A 20,810-nucleotide genomic window follows, 5' to 3' on the forward strand; every position below is an offset into this window, starting at 1 on the left:
GGGCAATCTCTTATGCAAGGTTACCAGGACAGGAATAAAATTTCGTCTGTGAATGTGGTGGCCGATACAAAGGCACATGGGAGCGGACTGTGGCAGGTGGTCTGGAAGTCTAACACTTCCCAGGATGTGACGTGGGCATCCTATGTGCATTATGGTGTGTTCAATTGGCCATCCATCCATCGGTTAGATGGACTGCTTGTTTTGGGTAGTGTGCTTCTAATATACCACCCATTACTGAATATTGGTTAAACATTACAGTAGAGATTGTTTTAGGACCATGAAGTCCTAGGCTTGTTTCAAACTACATACACACATGCTATTGTCCCTTTTGTGAAAGCAATTTTTTTGTAAGTGTGCTGGCTGTCCTTGTCTTCCTCTGATATGTTTACATCAGCATGCCCACATCCCTAGTTCTCTCTAGACTCGTTTTGGCAACCATACAAGGTACTCTGTAGACTTACCTGCACAACACAGGCATCGTTGGTCCCTAATGCTGCCTAATGTTCTACTAGTAGCAAAGTTGAACTGTTTAAGGCTGCATTCATTTTCACTTGGGAACGTGTGTGGTCTCCTCCTCTGTCCTTTCCACTAGACCATCCACTGGGTGTTTTTGGTTGCATTTGATCAGCATCATAAATATGTCTCATGTATCTGCTTATCTGTGTGAGGATGCCTCTTCAGTTATTGCTGCTGGATGGTGCGTGGTGGAGTATCCATAGAGCGAACACAACAATCGAGGTGGTCCCACAGATGCTCAGTTGGGTTCAAGTCCAGGGAATTAAGGGGCCAGGGAAGTACTTGGAAGTCTTGGTCGTGCTCGTCCAACCACTGTCGGACATTTCTGGCTGTGTGACGTCGCATTGTCTTGCTGGAAGATCCCATCTGTCTCAGGGAAGACAATTAGCATGCATGGGTGTACATGCTCTGCAAGGATGGATTCATAACCACATCGGTTGTGGGTGCCTTCCACATGGATGAGGGGGCCCAGAACATGCCATCAAAACATTCCCCAGACCATAATGCTGCCACCACCAGCTTGTGTTCTTCCAGTAATTTGTTGCAGTGTGTGTTTTCTCCATTGTTTCTCGCCTGACATACCAACTTCCATCCATTCGATGAAGCAGAAAATGTGACTCATCAGAGAAGGCAACCCTTCACCAATCGGCACAATTGAAGCCTTTTCCGCAGATGCACCTTCGGTAGCATAGGTGCAGTGACCATCCGTTTGCATGGGAGCCCCATATGCAGCAGGGTTCGCTGAACTGTCATTTTAGACACGTCTGGTGGCCCCCAGATTGATTTTGATAGTGAGCTGCTCCACTGTAGCTTGTCTGTCTGCACTCACGCTTCTTCATAGCCGACGTTCGCCTCTCAGTGCTCCGCAGTTTCCACGTCTGATATTTGCAATGGTGCCATTTGTCCTGTCACGATATACCTACACCACAGCAGCACGCGAACAGTGCACTAACGGCGCTGTTTCAGTAATACTGCCACCCTTGGCAAAAAAGACAATAATCATCCCTTTTTGCAACTCTGATAGATCGCTCCTTTTACCCAGGACAGCAACGAGTGATGTTTGCATACGGCCTATGGTACACCTCATATACCCAGCGCACAGCACGTGACGTTTCCAAATGTAACACACGTGGATTGCAGCAAGCAGGACGGCACTCTAAAGGTGCCCATACACGGTGCGATGCACCATGTAGTGCGACTTTGATCCGTCAGCAGACGGATCGTGCTTTCACCGCCGGCAATCGTGCGGTTCCAGCTGACCGCACGATATGCTTGCTCCTCCATCTGAATGGGATTGTACATCGCATCTCAGATCAGATGAACATGCGGGAAGATCTGGTTATGCAATATATATACGATCCCGCGGGAGCAAGCAGCACGATATCTGGTTCGATATCGTGCCCATACACGGCACGATATAGCACCTATATTGTGCCGATCCGTCGGATCGGCACGTATATCGTGTCGTGTATGGCCACCTTGAGTCTTTCAACAGTATACAAAATAACCTCAACACAAGTCTGTGTATAGCTAATAAGGATACTGGATTTCAACCTCTATACACACCTACCTATACCTTCTAAACCCTGCCTATAAACCTCTAAAATTGACGCTATTTGCGTACGCAGTCATACAGTAAAATAAAGACTTTAGACCTTGAACATATGCTCCAAAGCACAAAGTATTATTCAAGTAAAGTACAGTCAGTTACACGCTGTGATCGAAGTACAATTTAGCGCAAAGAATTATACAGACCCAAGATAGTCATACATACGCACGCGCTCTGGACCAGATACCGGCATCAGCAAGAAACCTCCGTCAATCAGAAAGAAGACTAGATACCCAGGGTCAGAGCACACACATTTATACCCCCCCAGAAATAGACAACACAATAGAGGAGTTTGTTGCTGATCCCATTGGTTCCCAGTGCGGGTGCATTTGTTACAGGGCAGCACAGACGGTGTAATGGTTAGCATTACTGCCTCACAGCACTGAGGTCGTGAGTTCGATTCCCACCACGGCCCTAACTGTGTGGAGTTTGTATATTCTCCCTGTGCTTGCGTGGGTTTCCTTCGGGTACTCCGGTTTCCTCTCACACTCCAAAAATATTCTGGTAGGCTAATTGGCTCCAAAACATAAAAAATTAACCCTAGCGTGTATGTGTGCGCGCATGTGATAGGGAACATAGATTGTAAGCTCCACTGGGGCAGGGGCTGATGTGAAGGCCAACTATTCTCTGTAAAGCGCTGCGGAATATGTGTGTGCTATATAAAATAACTGGTAATAATAATAAAATAATAATTTAGCAGGTTGATTCAAATGGCCACAGTCCAGCCTCCAACAGCTGGTTGCCTTCGTTTTCCCACCTCATGCAAATCTAGACTGTTGGTTTTACAAAATACATTTTGGTTCTTTATGTCTTTACGGTCCATAAGTTGCGAACGCATGTTCCGATCTTCACACCGATGATACCGGAAAGCTGTGGATAAAGTGCGAAATCAGTATAATATCAAACACGGCTTACTTATCACGTATTAAACCTTAGATACCAAAATAGTCTTTCACAGCATATGTAATAAATGAATAAAACTTGGATCTTTTACTTTATAGCTATGGAACCTTTTGTGTAAGTGTGCATTATGTAAGTATTAGGGATATGAGAAAAGAAGCTAGTTAGGTTTATCTGGGGCAGATGTGCACGCATGCAGCTAATAAACAGCGTTCACATGCAGGATATTGTGCATTCGCTACTGAGCGTCATGTTAGTTTCAAACTGCAATGCAAATGTGTTACCCCCAGCTGTGAAGCTGGGGCCATTCGGTCTGGGAGTGGGACTAAAACCTGTTTAGGATTCAGACAAATTCAATTGTGTAGATCAATGTCTGGGTTATATTACAATTGCCACAACTATACTTGTCTATATACAGGGATTCCCAATTTGTATGTAAAACATTCACAGTATTCTGGTGTATTGTGTATTCTATTTACTTTTCTCAGGAGGCTGTTTTTCTAGTTGTTTTTGGTATTTCTCTATGCAAGGTTGTCCCCAGAATGGGCCTGTCATGGCTTCTAAAAAGATTATCAAAAACATTGCCATCTGTACTTAGCTCGTGAGTTGTAACTTAAAATGGCGCTGGTCGCAAATGGCGTCTTGCAGATTCTTGTTTCTGAAATGGAGTTTAGCTGCCATTTGCAAGATGGCGTCACGCACGCTAATTTTTACGCTGATTCCGTCTCAGCCACTAATCCAGCTTCGACACTAACTTTTCAGGGACAAACCCTTTGATCAATTCTTGATAAAAGGGTTTGTTCTTGAAACGTTGGCTGTACACAGACTTGTGTGGAGGTCATTTTGTATACTGTTGAAAGACTAAGGGGTAAATTTACTAAGATCGGAGTTCTATTTAAGAAGTGATGTTGCTCATAGCAACAGATTCTACTTCTCATTTATCTAGCACCTTCTAGAAGATAATACCTGGAATCTGGTTGCTATGGGCAACTTTTTTTTTAAACATTTTATTGTACGACTGCAATAAACATTACATAATAGCTGTCAAGAATTAACAAGACATCAAAAGATAGGTAGGGACAATCCAAATTAAAGTCCATTGAAATTGTAGAGTCAATGAACTATAAACCAGTTGTAATAAATTTGGCAGAATCCAGCACAATCAATTAACATCACTTCTTATAGAACTCCCATCTTAGTAAATGTACCTCTTAGAGTGCCGTCCTGCTTGCTGCAATCTACATACACACATGCCCCACGCTCCGTCTATCCCCAGCTTTTTTAGAAACTAGTCGTTTTTTTCAAAAACATCCCCAAAATGGTAACTTTTATTATTACATTATGTAATAATGGCTATTCATTCTTGATTTAGCATTTTTGATTAAAAAAAAGATTATATTGAATCAGGTTTAAATAGCTCTTATTGACATAATTTGCTAATAAAATAAATCGACAATTTTGGGGACGTGTTTTGAAAAAATAGTAGCCAGTTAGGTGTGATGGTACACAAGCTATCTGTGGGTTCATAGAGCATAGCTTGGGTCAGCTTTCTTGTGTCCCTACCAAGTTCAAGTGACTTGATTCTTGGACTGGGCAATCCTTCTGCTGCACCAAATGTGACCATTTCCAAAAAAGGAAGTACTGTCCTGAGATTTAATTTTGCAATTGGTTCCCTATGCTGTTGCAATGTGACCATCCAGCCAAGGTGGGCCCATAATGAAAGACTAGGAAAGGGGTCCTTATTACCTTTTATATGGGTTAGAACAGGGGTTCTCAACTCCAGTCCCCAAGTACCACCAACAGGTCATGTTTTGTGGATGTCTTTAATCATGCACAGGTGAGTTAATAAATGTTGCTACCTTATGATTATCCCACCTGCTTCCACAGGCTGAAATCCTCAAACATGGCCTGTTGGAAAAAATTTAGGGTCGAGATTGACAACCACAGAGTTAGAACACTCTCCGAGAATCCGTTCCTCCAATTATGCAGGACCACCTTATTTCCTGCTGACATGGCTCCACTGAGCCTGGCAGCTGATCAGAGGACGTAATATCTTTAACATGAGGGGTATGCCTTAGGGTGTTTTCGATGGACAGGGAAGAAAATATATTGTTTAACCTTTTACCCTTTTAAAGGACAACTGAACCCAAAAATGAAAATTTGAATGTAAAATGCCAGTTTTATCGTTCTCTCTAAGAAGATACCCCCCCCCCCCCCCCTGACCTGTTCATAATATAACTGATTACACTGCATTAGTGGCTCCTTCGTTTTATTTCTGTTTATTGACTCCTACACAGATTTCTGCATTTTTTGGGTTTACTTTTCCATTTAACTTCATTAACAAATTGTGCAAATAATGCAAGTTGTGGCCAAAAGTTTTACATCACTAGCGCAACATGCTTTTTCTGCACTATATACAGCAGGTTGGGCAGCCTGGGCCAAAAGCTTCTTATTGAGAGATTCAGCAAAAATGAAATTAAGTACAGTGTGCTTATATGTCACCCTTAGGATCAGTAATGTGGTAGTTGACAAGGCTGCGCTTCTTTTTGTCCACATATTTTGTGATAGGCAAAACCAGTGCTAATGGCTACCAATCACACTGACTAAGTATTATTTTATTTATTTAGTACTGGACCACTAACCCGAGGCGCCCTAGGGTATTTGGGAACCACTGGTTTAGGAAAAATTATCTACCTAGTCTGGGGTAACTTTCTTTATCTTTATGATTTGTGGGTATCTTGATTTTTGCGAGAAAAATACAAGACGCCATGAAGTATTTTTCAATGAAACGCTTATGCTTAGAAATACCTGTTGTGGGTTGGCCAGCCGTTGGGCTTAAGCACAGCTGCAGAGCGCTTAGGCATTGCCGAAACCAGGGTCTCTGAAAGAGCCAGAGAGATGATTTACTTCCATGCTACAATAAGAAAGCTCCCTTTTTGTTGTGGGCTGCTTCTTTAAGATCTCATACCCAGCCTTGTGCCACACATTTTAGATTGTGTCAAGATGAGGGGACTGTCCAGCAGGGCTACTATCGTACTCCGACTACTTTTATGAATGGCAAATGTATATTTAAGTAATTTTGCAGTATTTTCACTGCAAGCAAAAAAAAATAAAAAATGCATTTGCACACCTTGCTAACAGTGCTACATGGTCTGTTGAAAAAGTGCAGTTTGCACCAACTCTAAATCAGGTCCAACATTAGTACTAGCCTATTGTCTGTACACTAATCACTATTTATAGAATACATTTTTATTTTGAAGCTGGAGTCGATACATTTCTATCCAGGGGTGGATTGGAATGGGAAACCAGCCTGGGAAATTTCTGGAGGCAGCCCTAATGGAGGCAGGATACTCCCTCCTTATAGAGCCGTATTTAGAGTCGAAGGCAGTCGCTACCTTCCTTGCGTCTTCTGCTGCAGTTGCGTCTGTGATTTTATGCTAATGCCGCTACAAAACTGGCGTATAAGGGGAAACAAGCCTGTTAGTAGAAAGTGCCATGGCTCTGTTTTCAAAACAAGAACCAGCTTCCAATATCCTGTGGATGTGCATTTTACTTTCTGGCTTGTTTGCTCCTGATATGCCAGATTTACCTTTTCTGATTTACTTGTGATTTATACTAAGTGAGAGTCCTACATTTCTATATGGTGGTTACTGGAACCGCTGAAGAAATTTATTCCTGTTTACCTATGAGGTCACATGGTCCGGAAGACGCCTGTGTATATAACCAATGTTCTAAACATATAACAGAGATTCACCCAGAAAATACATCATAACAGAAAATTTACAGAGCAAAATGTGAACTTTACGTTATTTGCTAATTTGGCGCCATTTGTATCAGTAATATGGTCTTTAGAAATGGTGCCTTAATGAAGAATACCAGACTTCTTCTAATCCTGCCAGTTGTGGATAATCTCCAGCCACTACCCCCCCCTACCCCCAAGTTCTCTCCAGCCTCATTCAACTGTGTGTCTCCAGCCTCAATCCCCATGTCTCTGCAGCACCAGCCCCCTTGTGTTCCTCCAGCCTCATCCTATCACTGGGTCTCCCCAGCTCCAGCCTCCTTGTGAGTCTCCAGCTCCCCAGTATATTCCCAGCTCCATCCTACTTCTCTTTCCAACCCTCAAATATCTCCCCTGCTCCAGCTTTCTTGTGTCTCCAGCAGCCAGCCTACAGCAGTCCCGAGTGGCCCATTCTATCCCTGTTTCTGCCCTTACATGTCTTCCGCCTCCACCAAAAATTGTCTCCGTCTCCACATCTCTGCTGTCCAGGCTAATTCAGCGACACTGCTACACGGCGCAAACCAATTCTTCACAACTCTTGCACAATGGTGCATTGTCAGCTGGAATGACTAAATCTTCGTCTGGAAACATTTCCTTCATAGAAGGGAGTATTCTTGCTGGGTCTTTATTCCTTCTACCATTTAAAGATGTCGAACACCAGCAGCTGTCATGCGTTCACAGACCATGAGTTTTACCGAATGCTTCAGTTACACTTAGAACAAAATTATTTGTGGAAGTCATCGTACATGACTAAAAATGACTTTCTTCCATTGTGCAAATGTCCGGAATTGATGATCCTTTGCTCAGGCCAGTCGATGCCTCCTTTGAAATTTTGCCAACTACAGCTTTCTCCTCGACTTCCATTCCTTGATCAATTTTGTGAAGTATATGACTCACTTGAAACATTGAATTTGAATGGCAAATCCTGAAACGTCAAGTGTTGATTGTATACACACACATGCCACAAAATATGATCTTGACATGGCCATCTTCCTTAGCCTCCCAGATCTTGGCAGATCATTGGTAGATCTGGTCATCTTAAATATGGCAGGTATCCTGGCAATAGTAGACTGGACATAGCCCATCCTTTCAGCAGTCTCTACCAAAATTCTCGTCTACAGCTAGCATGATCACCCGAGCACGGTTTTCTTTTGCTAATGAAGGACAGAATTTTCATTGCTTACAACTTATGGAGAGAAGGGGGAAGGGGGCTTGGACTGCACAACCTAATTTTAACTTGTGGTGAGAACTCACTTCAAATATGGCTGTAAAATTTCAACTGCTTTATATATAAACACAACTGACCCAGGTATTAATAGCTGGCAAAGTTCCCTACATTACATTATAACTCAATGTAGAATGCACAAAACGTTGCCTCAAGCCAGAAAAAAATGCTGAATGAGCTAATGATGCAAGACTTTTGGACGCCACTGCACAGTGCACAATGCATTTGGTAATTACATATTTTGTGAATCTACAATTTAAATGTACCCTCTTTAATGCAGATGTGATCACGACGGTTGTGGTAAAGCTTTTGCTGCAAGTCATCACTTGAAAACACATGCCAGGAAGCATACAGGTGAGTTGGACTTTGCTGTAAGTGAACATGGAAAGTATATGCTAAGTAGAATCTTGATGGCAGTGTTTAAATGTCTGTTGCCAGGGGAAAGACCATTTTTCTGCACAAGTGATGGATGTGAGAAGACATTTAGCACTCCATACAGCCTGAAAAGTCATATGAAAGGTCATGACCTTGGTGGCTTGGATGATCCATTCCCAAACAATGCGGTTTGCGAGGTACGAAGTTTAACATTACTGTATGGCAAGTAATATTAAGCATAATGATTTCATTTATATAGGGTTTTTTTCCCATAAGGACTCAAGGCACTTTACAGTAATCATGAACATAATAGAGGTTTACCTTTACAGAAAATACAGAAATCCTGCACATAAAGCGAACCTATCACCTGCACATTAAGACTTCCATTATATCAGCTAAACCAGTGTACTGCCTACCCATTTACTATTTATCCGTAATTTGACCTAGGTACTGGTTGACTAATATTAATGAGGCCTGGCTAATATTATTAAATCTTTGAGTCTTAGTGAATTAATAGACAAAATTTACAGGAACAATAGCGTGTATGTATATGTATACACTTACCATACTATCCCTTTAATTCGGGACACTCTTGAATTACTATATATATATTTTTCACCTGATTCACTGTTGGATAATGGGGAGATCTTTAAAATGGCTATATATAGATATATAATAAAGAATTAATAATAATAAAAGGCCTTTTTCACGACCTCCCTATTATCCAACAGTTAGTCAGGTGAATAATGTGCCATTCAACAGTACAGAGTTTAAATACCCACCTAATGGGCTAATCGCTCATACATATATGTATACTAATTAATTAAACAAGTTCCTTTAGCATATCTACCTGTACTATAAACACAACAGCGCCAGTAACATATAGTATACCCAAACTATTTCATAGTAATGAAGACAAATTTAAACTCCTGTTGTATCATCAAGAACTGCGTGCATTCTGCAAGAACCCATCATCTGCAGCTATTTCTCTAGTTAATCAGCCCCAACTAGAAGACTAAAACCAGAGGTGGTGATCAATATTTTTTTCCAATGCGCTTCCATGTGGAACACATCCCTTGCAGCTGTATGAGAAATGGTAATCACAAGAGAGAACTGGAAGTTATATAATGCTCTGATATGTTCCATTGTGTGACATACATACATACATACATACATACATACATACATACTATAAATGCACGCTAGGCTTTAATCCACAGCGCTCAACTGACAGGTGAAGTGAGTAACATTGATTATCTCGTTACAATGGCACCTCTCAAGGAGTAGTATATATTAGGCAGCAGTTCTTGAGGTTGATGTGTTGAAAGCAGGAAAAATGGGCAAGTGTAAGGATCAGAGCAGCTTCGCCAAGGGCCAAATTGTGATGGCTAGACAACTGCAACAGAGCATCTCCAAAATGGCAGGTCTTGTGGGGTATTTCCAGTCTGAAGTGGTTAGTATATTCCAAAAGTGGTCCAAGAAAAGACAACCGGTGAACCAGCGACATGGTCATGGGCTCCCAAGGCTCATTGATGTGCATGGTAAGCGAAGGCTAGCCTGTCTGGTTCGATTCCACAGAAAAGCTACTGTAGCACAAATGGCTAAAAAAGTTCATGCTGGTTATGATAGAAAGATGTCAGAACACACAGTGCATCGCAGCTTGCTGCGTGTGGGGCTGCTTAGCTTCAAACCTGTCAGAGTGTCCATGCTGACCCCTGTCTACGGCTGAAAGTCCCTACAATTGGTACTTGAGCGTCAGAACTGGTCCATAGAGAAATGAAAGGTGGCCTGGTATGATACATGTTTTCTTTTACATCATGTGGACAGTATACGTCGTTTACCTGGGGAAGAGATTGCACCAGGAGGTACGATGGGAAGAAGGCAAGACTGAGGAGGCACTGTGATTATCTGGGCAATGTTCTGCTGGTTAATCTTGGGTTCTGGCATTCATGTAGACGTTCCTTAGACACGTACCACCTACCTAAGCATTGTTGCAGGCCAAGTACACTCTTTCTTCCCTGATGACAGTGGCCTCTTTTAGCAGGATAATGTGCTCTGCCACATTGCAAAAATTGTTCAGGAAAGGTTTGAGAAACATATATATATAAAAATGTGGTTCAATAAATAAGTTAACAAGATCTCTCATTGCATACATTTATTCAACTTCTACATATACGTATAAGCAATAGTATGGCCTTGGTACAGATTAGGTTTCCACATAGTCCCCATACTTGTCTAAGCATTTGTTCCAATGGTACACCAAGACATCAATCCCGGCACAGAAGAAATCCATGTCAAACTCCTGAAGCCAGGACATGGTTGCTTGCTGAAATTCACCATCTGTTGCGAATTGTCTTCCACCCAGGTCCACTTCAATGGTCCAAAGAGCTGGAGATCACTAAGTGCCAGGTCAGGACTGAAGGGAGGATGGCCCAGTACTTCCAAATGGTAGCGTCGTTACAACTCAGACGTGTGGTTGGCTGAGTGTGGCCTGGAGTTATCGTGCAGCAATACTATGCGCGTTCGCAGCACCCCAGGTAGTTTTCGCCAAATTGCCCTCCGCAACTGGCTCAATGCGTCACAATAGCCTTGTTGACAACTGGGGTCCATAGTTCTGCGCCACACCTGAACCCTACCATCAGCCAGAAACAACTGGAACCATGACTCATTGGACCACGCCACATGTTGCCAGTCCTTCAGGGCCAATTTGCGACGTCATAAGCCCAGGTGTTGCGCTGTGTCCGTTGTCGTCGTGTTAACGGGCACTCTGGTAGGCTTCTACTCCCATATCCCATGGAAGCTAAAGAATGCTGCACTGACCTGCTGGATATGCATTTGGTACCTCCTGCATTGAATGTGGATGTGATTTGAGCCAGTGTCGCTTGTCTGTTACCATGACCAATGCGACTAGGACGGACCAGCAGACTGTGCTGATTAATTTGAAATGCAACAATTGTATATCTGAGTCTCTGAATACGAAGTGTTACAATGTAGCGGCCACAGCTTTTTTCATTTCACGTTCCGTTGTGCTTCATACACAGTCTCCGTTGCATACAGATATACAAGCGTTACCAAATTAATCAGCAGAGTCTGCTGGTGTGTCCTAGTCGCATCGCGTTGTGACTTAGGTGCATTTTTTTAAAAAAAGACCAGCACTCAGGTTTAGTAGTAGAATTCCTTTATTCATTAGTTTAAACAGGTCATCCTGTGTACAAAGTGCAGCGGCTGCAGAAGTCCAACACCCGTTACAACAGATAAACTGTTTTCCTCTGGGGCGTAGTGCTTACATCTCCCAAGCCAGCTAATATACCAAATAATGGCTCCAATACCTTAAACACCTGTCCCACACTGATCACTCCTGGCCAAGCCCACCAGAAGCTCATTGGCTGCCAGGTGTCATGTGGGCGGAACTAACCATGTAAACAAACAGCCCTGAGAATACAAATGACAGGCTGGGCTGTCTATGTGCGCTCCGCAGCGTGCGGCGACAGGGCTGCCGCTGTCACAGTGACAAACACACTGAACCACCAATGCAGTAAACACAAATCCTAAGTGATCCCTAACCATCACCTAAGTGGTAGATCACCAACAACCAGTGAAGAGCAGACAAAAAATATCGTGAAAAAATGAGAGCTAATGTCCACTAACATTTATTTCTCTAACTAAGGACATAGAATGAGGGCTTTTTTGAACCAAGCACATTGAAATTGCCATTAGTACATTTGTAACGCTTTACACATTTATATTAACACATGAATGAATGTAGAGGTAATATACTCAGGATGATATAGGCTGTACCTGCCCACAGGGCTTTCATGGTGTATGTGCTCTATTGAAGCTTTGTGAAGAAGTTCTCTATGTAACTGCAGGAATAGGCCACTAGGGTCCATTCAGTTGTAATATAGTAACTGCCAACTACCATGTGTACCAGTCCTTATCTATGAATAAGTGGCCTAGGCCCTCATTCAGAGCCGCTCGTTAGCGGCAGTACGCTCGTTCCGAGCGATGTTTGCACATCTGCGCATGCGTACGCTTTTTAGTACGCATGCGCGAACCAGTCAGTGCGGCCGAAAATCCTTTGTACGCTATATAGCGAGTGCCTGCTATTTTGAGTGACAGAATGAGGCGTATGTGGGTGGTAACAGGGGAAGGTGCTTGAAAATGGGGAGTGGAGATCCGAACGCAGGCGTGCTTAAAGGTCAAAACGGGCGTTTTATGGGTGTGTATATTTAAAACAGCAGCGTCATTGACCACGTCACTGGGTTATTTTAGAGCCAGAACTGCTCGCAAATTTGTGGTAGCAAACACCAACCACAAGAATAGCGAGCAGTTCATACCCTTGTCGATGTACTCGATTAATCTAATAAATAGCGGACATGACGTAGGATGCGAGCGGCCAGGGGGCGTTTTTAACAAATAAACGAGCGTATGTTTTGCTCGTTCGTTCAGACTTAGAGGTGTGAACAGACTGCAATGTGCGTACGGATCATTTGAATAGCCACCCCTTGTTTTTAAACGAACGACCGCAAATAGCGAACGGCTCTGAATGAGGGCCCTAGTCATTACTAGCCTTCCCATGAGCTCAACGTGGTAACTAAGAACATACATTAACTGCTCTTTTTTATTTTATGTTTTAGGATGCAAGCCATTGGCTCTGTCTTAGTGATTTAAGCACTTTATCCACAGATTCTGAACTGCGGGAAAATGTTGAAGCAGTAAGTATTTTGGCTAATTGCAAATATATATGTTGCTAGCATAATATTTTTGTTATATATTTTAGTTCTAGCTTTAATTTTAGCATGCATTACATATTACTGGCTACTTAACACCCTGTGGCTCTGATGTTTAATGTTTTCAGACAAGATTTCAGTACATGTATCATCAATTTTATTCAGCTATGCCTTTGAAAATCTCTGTAATGTGAAAGCTGCAGAGTATAAGGTAATTAATGCAAAGAATCCTGGCGGTGTCACAGAGGGTATAACAAAAGTAAAGTTTTGTGAGTAATGAACCTCATTGGATGATTAGCGTTTGAATACTGAGCTCAGGCCCTGATTCAGAGATGGACGCTCTGAAAGAGCACTCGCTCTGAATCTGGGCGTTTTTTGTATTTTTTTGTGCGGCCTAGCTGTGGGTGACCACCCACCGCTATTGCGAGCGGCCAGGATGATGGTCGCGATGGTCAAGACCATCGGGCTTGCGACAAGACCCTTGTGGTAGGGTCTCGTGGCAGCAAGCCCCAGAGAGATTCTGGCTCTACTAGAGCCGGAAGCTCTCTCACTGACATCACTGGTGATGTCAGTGGGGCCGCCCACAAACAGCAGGCGATTGCTTGGGAAATCCTCCGTTTGTGAAGCCACCCCCCTGCCACGCCTACAAAACGGGGCGAGCTGTCGATCAACATCGACAGCCGTCCCTTTTGTAGTGAGCCACGGAGCGAGAGATTTTCTTTCTCGCTCCGGGGCTTGTGCACGCGCAGTGCAACCGCTGCGCGTGCTCAGAGCACACCATCGACTGGCTCGCGAGCGGGTCTGAATCAGGCCCTCAGTTCTATGGGGCTGCCTTTTCCTCTACAGTAATTTTGTATGTTTACGGGGGGGGCAGTAAACTTTGTCCTATGGGGTTTAGGTACTTTGTCCTATGGGGTTTAGGTACTTGTGGTCTATATGCGTATTACTATTTTCTGTCCTGTGTTTTATTGTATTATGGGTGCCCTGATCTCTTTTATATAAGAGTGTTTAATGTAACACAGTATGTATTTAGGTAATCTCTCCTTGTTCTTGCTGATTTTTTTTTTTTGTGTGTATACTTTAGTCTTCATATATGCCAATTCTATGTTCTGTTTTCATGCACAAATTTGCCATGCCTTATGTCTATTCTGCTGTTTTGAGTGTATATTTAAAAATTCAAAAATAAAACCTTATTTAAAAAAAATAAAAATAAACACTGAGCACAGAGAAGCACGTGCATGAGCCAGTGTTCCACATCACTGTGTTAGAATCAAGTGGGTCACCACAAGCCTTCTCCGGTATCAGCCCCTTCAGTCAGCCATGTGGGTAGCGTTCCTGCTGCATCCTTTCCAGCTCTGCCTCAGCATGGGTGCCTTCATCTTGGCTATGTTGCATGATATCATTTCCACCAATTAGGTCCGCTGTTCTGATTTCCTGACTCGTACAGCCTATAGGAGGATAGGGCAAACTATTTGTCAGCTCCTGTGTTCTGTCCTTTGCCAGAACAACATCCCTCTAGTGTCAGTTTCCTGGCTCCAGGTCGCATCTGCAGTTCTGTTACTGTTCAGTCCACCTGTCCGGTCATCATCAGCTTTGCAGTCCAGTTCTGCTCAACAGCTGAGCTGTCTCAGCGACAGCTTTGTTCTGAAAATCACCACATCAGCAGTCATCAGTGCTGTTCCCAAATACCAGCGCAGACACCAGTACTCCCTGCAGTACAGTTAAGTGCTGTCTCCAACCACCTGTTGCAGCTAAACAGTGCTGCTATTAGTGCAGGCACCAGTACACTCTGCTGTTAGTCATCATCTCTTTTCCCAATTGCCAGCGCAGACACACTGGTACCCTCTGCTGTTGCAACTAAACATCGCTGTCTCAAACTACCAGTGCAGACACCATTACTCTCTGCTGTACAGCTATCACCACTGTCCTCCAACACCCAGGGCAGTGTCCAGTTCTCATCGCTGCTACAGCCTTCAGCACTGCCTGCCATATCCAGGTTTACCTGTGGGTATCCTCGCTGTATCAGCTCTCTCTAAAGCACAGTGTTTCCAGTACTCAGTTCTGTCTGCTGCCTACGTGAAGAACCACTTCCTCTTGTGGCCCGCCTCCTCAGTACATCCGTACCTGCAGCAGCTCTGTGTTCTCTCTCATGGGGAGGTGCTTCATAAAGCTCCCAATCATCCATCACTCCACTTACCCAGCCAACCCTACGGTCCCTGAATAGAGTTCATCCAATTCTAGTGCCCTGACAGCCAGCTTCCTAATTGGCATTTATTAAATATGTTTTCAAACCCTTTACCCACACCGACAGTATTTGACGAATACTTTGGAGAATGGGGCTTGAGTTGCACACAAGTCGACTTCAAAGTTACATGTTCTGAAATCTAGGCAAATATTCGCTTGTATACTAAATTGGCTGCATGTATGGGGTTGCACCTTTTCTATACATCTGCGTTTCAATGACCCGTCATCACTAATCTGTGCACACTTGCACCAGCCCCATCTGTGATCAGTTTGTACTTTTAAAGGCTCAAACTGGGTACACACTAAACGATGTGGTACCCAGCGATGTCGCCGATGATCCCAGGGCCGACATATCAAGCGGCCAGTACACACTGGGCGATCTGGTGCCCGACCTCCCGATATGCCGGCCCCCCCACATAGAGCTGCATGGGATCGACTGCCACATCATCTGATCTTACAGGCTGCACATAAGATCAAGTGATGAGGCTGGCGACCCCACAGGAGCGCGCACTACACGATGTAGTGTATACACACTACACATTTCTACTACAGGGTCTATAGGGTATCCACAGGATACCTTGGGGTATAGGCGATGGCAGCAGCATCGGGCACCACAGGATGCACTGGGGTCGCTCCTCTATACCCCACCCCCTAGCCAAGGCCATCAGTTTTTGTCGGTGCCCGGCCAGGAGTCAGAGCACATGTCGCAGAGTGGGGCTGTTACAGCCCCTGAAGATCTTCCGAGGCAGCTGTGACTGCACATATAGAGCAGACAGCATGGAACAGTCTGTTCAGACGTCCATGCTGTCGCTCCTCCCCGCCGGTACCGATCCGGGGATGCTGGTGGGGGTCTGGGGTCACGGCTAGCGGTGACCCCGGACCACCCGGACTGTGGCCGGATCTAAGGGGACAAGGTCAGCGGCGGGTACACGCCGGAAAACACAGTCCTCAGTCCCCAGGCAGGGGGCTCCCTGGGGACTGGCTTGCGAGTGGAGCCAGGTATTAACCTGCGCTTCCACAAGCCCCAGGGACAGCAGGCCGCGGCTGAGCGGTAATCGTCCCGCCTCCCTGGGGTTAAATGCATGCCAGGGGAGCACGCCTTCCCTGTTTACAGCCGGCGCCTCCCCCGCTGCACAGCGCCTCTCCACAGCGGTCTGGCGGGCTGTGTTCAGCGTTCCTCCCCCAAGGCCCGCCTCCTCTCTGCTCCTCGGCAGCCATTTTACCTGAATGTGCAAGCGCAGCTGGTGGCTGTGTGGTCCGGGTCCCCCTGCATACCTCTCCTTCAACTAAGGTAAGGTCAGTGTATGCTGTGCTGTTTTCTACCAGGCTCTGGTCTGTGTAGTTGATCTCAGCGCTGGTAGTGCAGCATGTTATTTCTGCATTGTATGTGACTTATTGCTAGCGCTGTGACTGTACTTTCACTCTGACTATCAGCCTTTTTACTATCCAACCCTTGCGGTGCGGTGCTGCAGGGTAGTTATGCCTCACTATAAAAGTATTTATCTGAGAGGGGAGTCACATACACTCCGTTACACTCGTTATGTCTGAGAGTGAACGTGAATTTCCACTACAGCTACAGTGTACCACTTGTCAGGTACCAGTAGCGGAGGGTGATTTAATCACTGGGGGTTTATGCAGGGCATGTTTTCTGATATCACGCCCAATTACTGTGCCGGGGTCTGTGCAGGAATGCCCTGGCCTTATTTTGCTAGGGCACTTATACCCTTGTGGGTCAGCTGGCCACAACCCCAGCGTTACCATCTGCGTTTCCCCAAATGGATTATAACGGCAGTCGGTCGGGTTCTCGCCAATAGAGGGGTGCCCCAGGCAGCTGGTGATACCCCAGTGTCTCCCGCTCTTGTCTACCCAGGTCTCGCAGGAACCTGCGTGTGTAAGTTCTCTGTCCAATACGGTACGGCACCTAAAGGACGTGTTGCAGGGGAGTCATCATTGAGCCTGTAGTGTATCAGAATGTTCTGCATTATAATGTTGCCATGACATCTGATGACGGTGATATTTTGTTTTTGACCTTTCAGACCAGGAACACTTTCGTACTAAAAGGTGGAGTCTAAGTCAAAAATATATGTACCAGGCCTTCTACGGGCAGTCCATTCGGTCTTGGTTATTAAGGATAACGATCCCCCCGTGCCCAAAACTTAATATGCCTTCTTTAAGGATATTAAAGGTGAAGCCACTGCGTTCCTCTATCTGGTCAGTGTTGGATCATTTAGAGAAAGCGTGGAGAAATCCGGGTAGAAGATGCCAGCCTCAGAAATGTTTGGCTGTCGCATACCCCTTTGCGGATAATTGTTTTTCCAAGTGGGAAACTCTGCCTCAGGTAGTTTCTCCTGTAACACGCCTATTGAGTGCTGCGTTACCCATGTCCTTTTTCAAGGATGCACGGATCGTAAGGTTTAAATATGCCTAGATTCTCTTTATTCCCTTGCTGGAGGGGCGTCCGGACCGTTATAGGCCGTGTGTTCGGTGGCCAGAGCCATGGAGCGCTGGGCTGATAGCTTGGAATTGTCTCTGGACTCTGACTCGTCGCCGGAATAGGCAGAGTTGGTGGGCAATCTCAGAGACTAAACCACGTATATTAATCAGGCAGCCTTGGACATAAGTCTCCTCGCTTCCAGATTCTTCTCGGCAGCCGTGGCAGCTTGCCGCTCCCTATGGTTGCACTCCAAATAGAGTTTGGAATACTTGCCCTTTCATAGACAGGTCCTATTTGCACCTCATTTGAATTATGGATACTCTGGCAGCAGCTAAGTCTGCGTGTCTGCCATCAGCTGCGGTCCCTTCTGGGTCTGGTGCTTTGTCCTTTCGGCCCTATGGGACCCAGGGTAAATAGAAAGTGCAGTCCTTTCCTAGGCAGTCAGCAACCAGGATATCGGCCTCTCCAAAGCAGCAGGCTTAGAGTACAACATGTCCTACTCCCAACTCGGACGATAAGCTTTCGGCCTGACGGGCCTTCCCTTGGGGGGACCCCTAAGTGGGAGGCCGGCTTTTTCAGTTCGCCCAATGCGGGTATCTGACTACCGTGGTCACTTGGGCCAGAGAGGTATGCCTCTCCTTTCGGCAAAGGCCTCCCAGACGGTTTTTCACTACAGGCCTTCCATCAGACCAACCTCCGGTCCCTAAACAGGTCTTTCAGGGTTCCTCGGTTCAGGATGTAGGCTCTTCATTCCATTGTATTGGAAATGGAACCCGGGGATTTCAGGGTGTCTCTAGACATTCAGAATGCCTATTATCTTAGCGCATCAGCAATTCCTCGGGTTTGCGGTGCTTAGCCGCCATTTCCAGTTTCAGGCACTGCCCTTTGGTCTGACCACTGCGCCTCGAGTATTTACTAAAGTCATGGCTTCCCACCTGCGGATGCAGGGGGTCCGCCTGTTGTCCTATCTGAGCGACCTCCTGTTGTTAGCAGGATCTCCAGGAATCCTTCAGCGCAATCTGCTACTAAATATATCTGTGAGGCAGAATACTGGTTCGCTGATAACCTTAAAGAAGTCCACCCTAGTTCCCTCATTGAGGATGCTCCATTTCGGAGCCCTGTTGGTCTTCCATCTCCTGGGGATCTTTGTAACAGAAGACAAGATCTCTGCATTACAGGCAGGAATACGCAGTTGCCTTCGCAGCCGTCGGTTGCCTGTGCACTCAGCAATTAGGTTACTGGGCTCCGTGTGGTCGATGTTCGACGTGGTGGAATATGCCCAGTTCCACTCCAGGCCTCTGCAGCAGTTGATCCACTACAGCTGTGAGGGGTTGCCCAATCGGATAAAGACATAGACATTTGTGCTTTCTCCGTCGGTACGTCTGTCTCTAGCCTGGTGGCTGCGGACTGCTCACCTGGACAGGGGGCGTCCCTTTTGCTTTGCTGACTCGGTCCTTCTGACGACGGGTGCCGGTCTCCGAGGCTGAGGTGCAGTGCCGGGTCCACACTTCTTTCAAGGAAGGTGGACGCTAACAAAATCTGCACTTCCAATAAATCTCTTGGAATTTTGGAAGGCCACCACGGTGATTTTCATAACCGCCAAGATGGAGCCCAAAGTTGGGCAGCTCTGACATAGGTGTCCCGCATTCTTGCTTGGGCGGAGGTCACTCTCCCTGCCATTTCAGCAGTGTTCATACCAGGGGTCCTGGAAAGCAGACTTCCTCAGCCGTCAAGACGTGAATCCAGGGGAATTGTCTCTTCCCCGGGAGGTATTTCAACATCTGGTGAACAAGTGGGGCCTTCCAGACATGGACCTCAGGGCCTCCCGACACAACAACAAGCTGCCAGTGTACGGGTCAGGAACAAGAGACGCAGAATCTGTTCTGGTACACGCTCTGTCGATCAGATGGACCTTCAAGTTTGTGTACCCATTCCCTCCGTTTTCCCTTCTTCCTCGACTGGTTTGCAGTTTCAAGCAAGAAGGTGACACACTTCTGTTGATAGCTCCAGAGTTGCCCAGATGGCACTGGTTCTCAGATCTTCGGGGTCTCTTAGTAGACACTCCGATATGGTTGCCTTTATATCCGGACCTGTTGTCTCAGGGTCCTTTCCATCTCCGGACCTGGGTTATCTGTCTTTGACAGCATGGCTGTTGAGACAGCCCTCTTAAAGTCCAGGAGTTTTTCCGGCTCTGTGGTTAACACCAAAACTGGAAAATCTACTTCTACAAGAATTTACCACTGTGTGTGGCATACTTTCTTTGGTGTTGTCCTAAAGGATATAATCCTCAGGTCTTTAGGATATCCAGGGTTTTGGCTTTCCTACAGGCGGACTTAGATCACGGTCTTCGCCTTGCTTTACTGAAGTGGCAAATTTCTGCCCTATCAGTCTAGATTCAGCGTAGGATTGCTACACTTCCTGATGTCCACGCCTTTATGCAAGGTGTACTTCGTATTCAGCCTCCCTTCATCCCACCAGTGGCTCCTTGGGATTTGGCTGTGGTCTTAAGAGCTCGCCAGGGCCCACCATTTGAACAGCTAGGCTCAGTGGATTTAAAATGGCTTACAGCTAAGGCTGTATTCCTTTTGACCATTACTTCTGCTACAAGGGTGTCAGATTTGGGGTCTCTCTCAGGTCGCCCTTTCTGATTTTTCATAGTGACAGGACGGTGCTTTGCACTTGCCCTGGTTTTCTACCTCTGGTGGTATATAGTTTCCGTATTACTAAGGAATCATAGTACTGGCTTTCTTTCTCCAGACCTCTCCGCTAGTGAGGTCTCCTTAGATGTGGTACGTGCTCTAAGGATTTATCTTGATCGTACCAGTTCCCTTAGGAAATCTGACTCCGTTTGTCCTCTATGGTTTCCATAAGATGGGTTGGCCTGCCACTAAGCATACTTTGGCAGGATGGATTCGCATGGAGTTTTCAGAGGCTTACATTCATAAAGGCTTTCCTGTTCCATCCTCTGTTAGAACTCATCTACTTGGTCTGTGGGTCCA

General features: G+C 45.5%; 1 protein-coding gene across 2 annotated transcripts in view; it reads left to right on the top strand.

Annotated features, from left to right (window-relative positions):
• The window catches only part of MTF1 (metal regulatory transcription factor 1), a 66,089-nt gene that overhangs the window by 18,926 nt on the left and 26,353 nt on the right, over positions 1 to 20,810 (top strand). For both annotated transcript variants that reach the window (XM_088462294.1, XM_088462296.1), the window contains exons 5-7: positions 8,309 to 8,382; positions 8,467 to 8,600; positions 13,041 to 13,118. In XM_088462294.1, coding sequence (XP_088318420.1) covers positions 8,309 to 8,382; positions 8,467 to 8,600; positions 13,041 to 13,118 — 286 coding nt within the window. The remainder of the gene's footprint in view (positions 1 to 8,308; positions 8,383 to 8,466; positions 8,601 to 13,040; positions 13,119 to 20,810) is intronic.

The sequence above is a fragment of the Taudactylus pleione genome, unplaced genomic scaffold (genome assembly GCF_031769625.1).
Source record: "Taudactylus pleione unplaced genomic scaffold, aTauple2 ptg000007l, whole genome shotgun sequence".
NCBI lineage: Eukaryota > Metazoa > Chordata > Amphibia > Anura > Myobatrachidae > Taudactylus > Taudactylus pleione.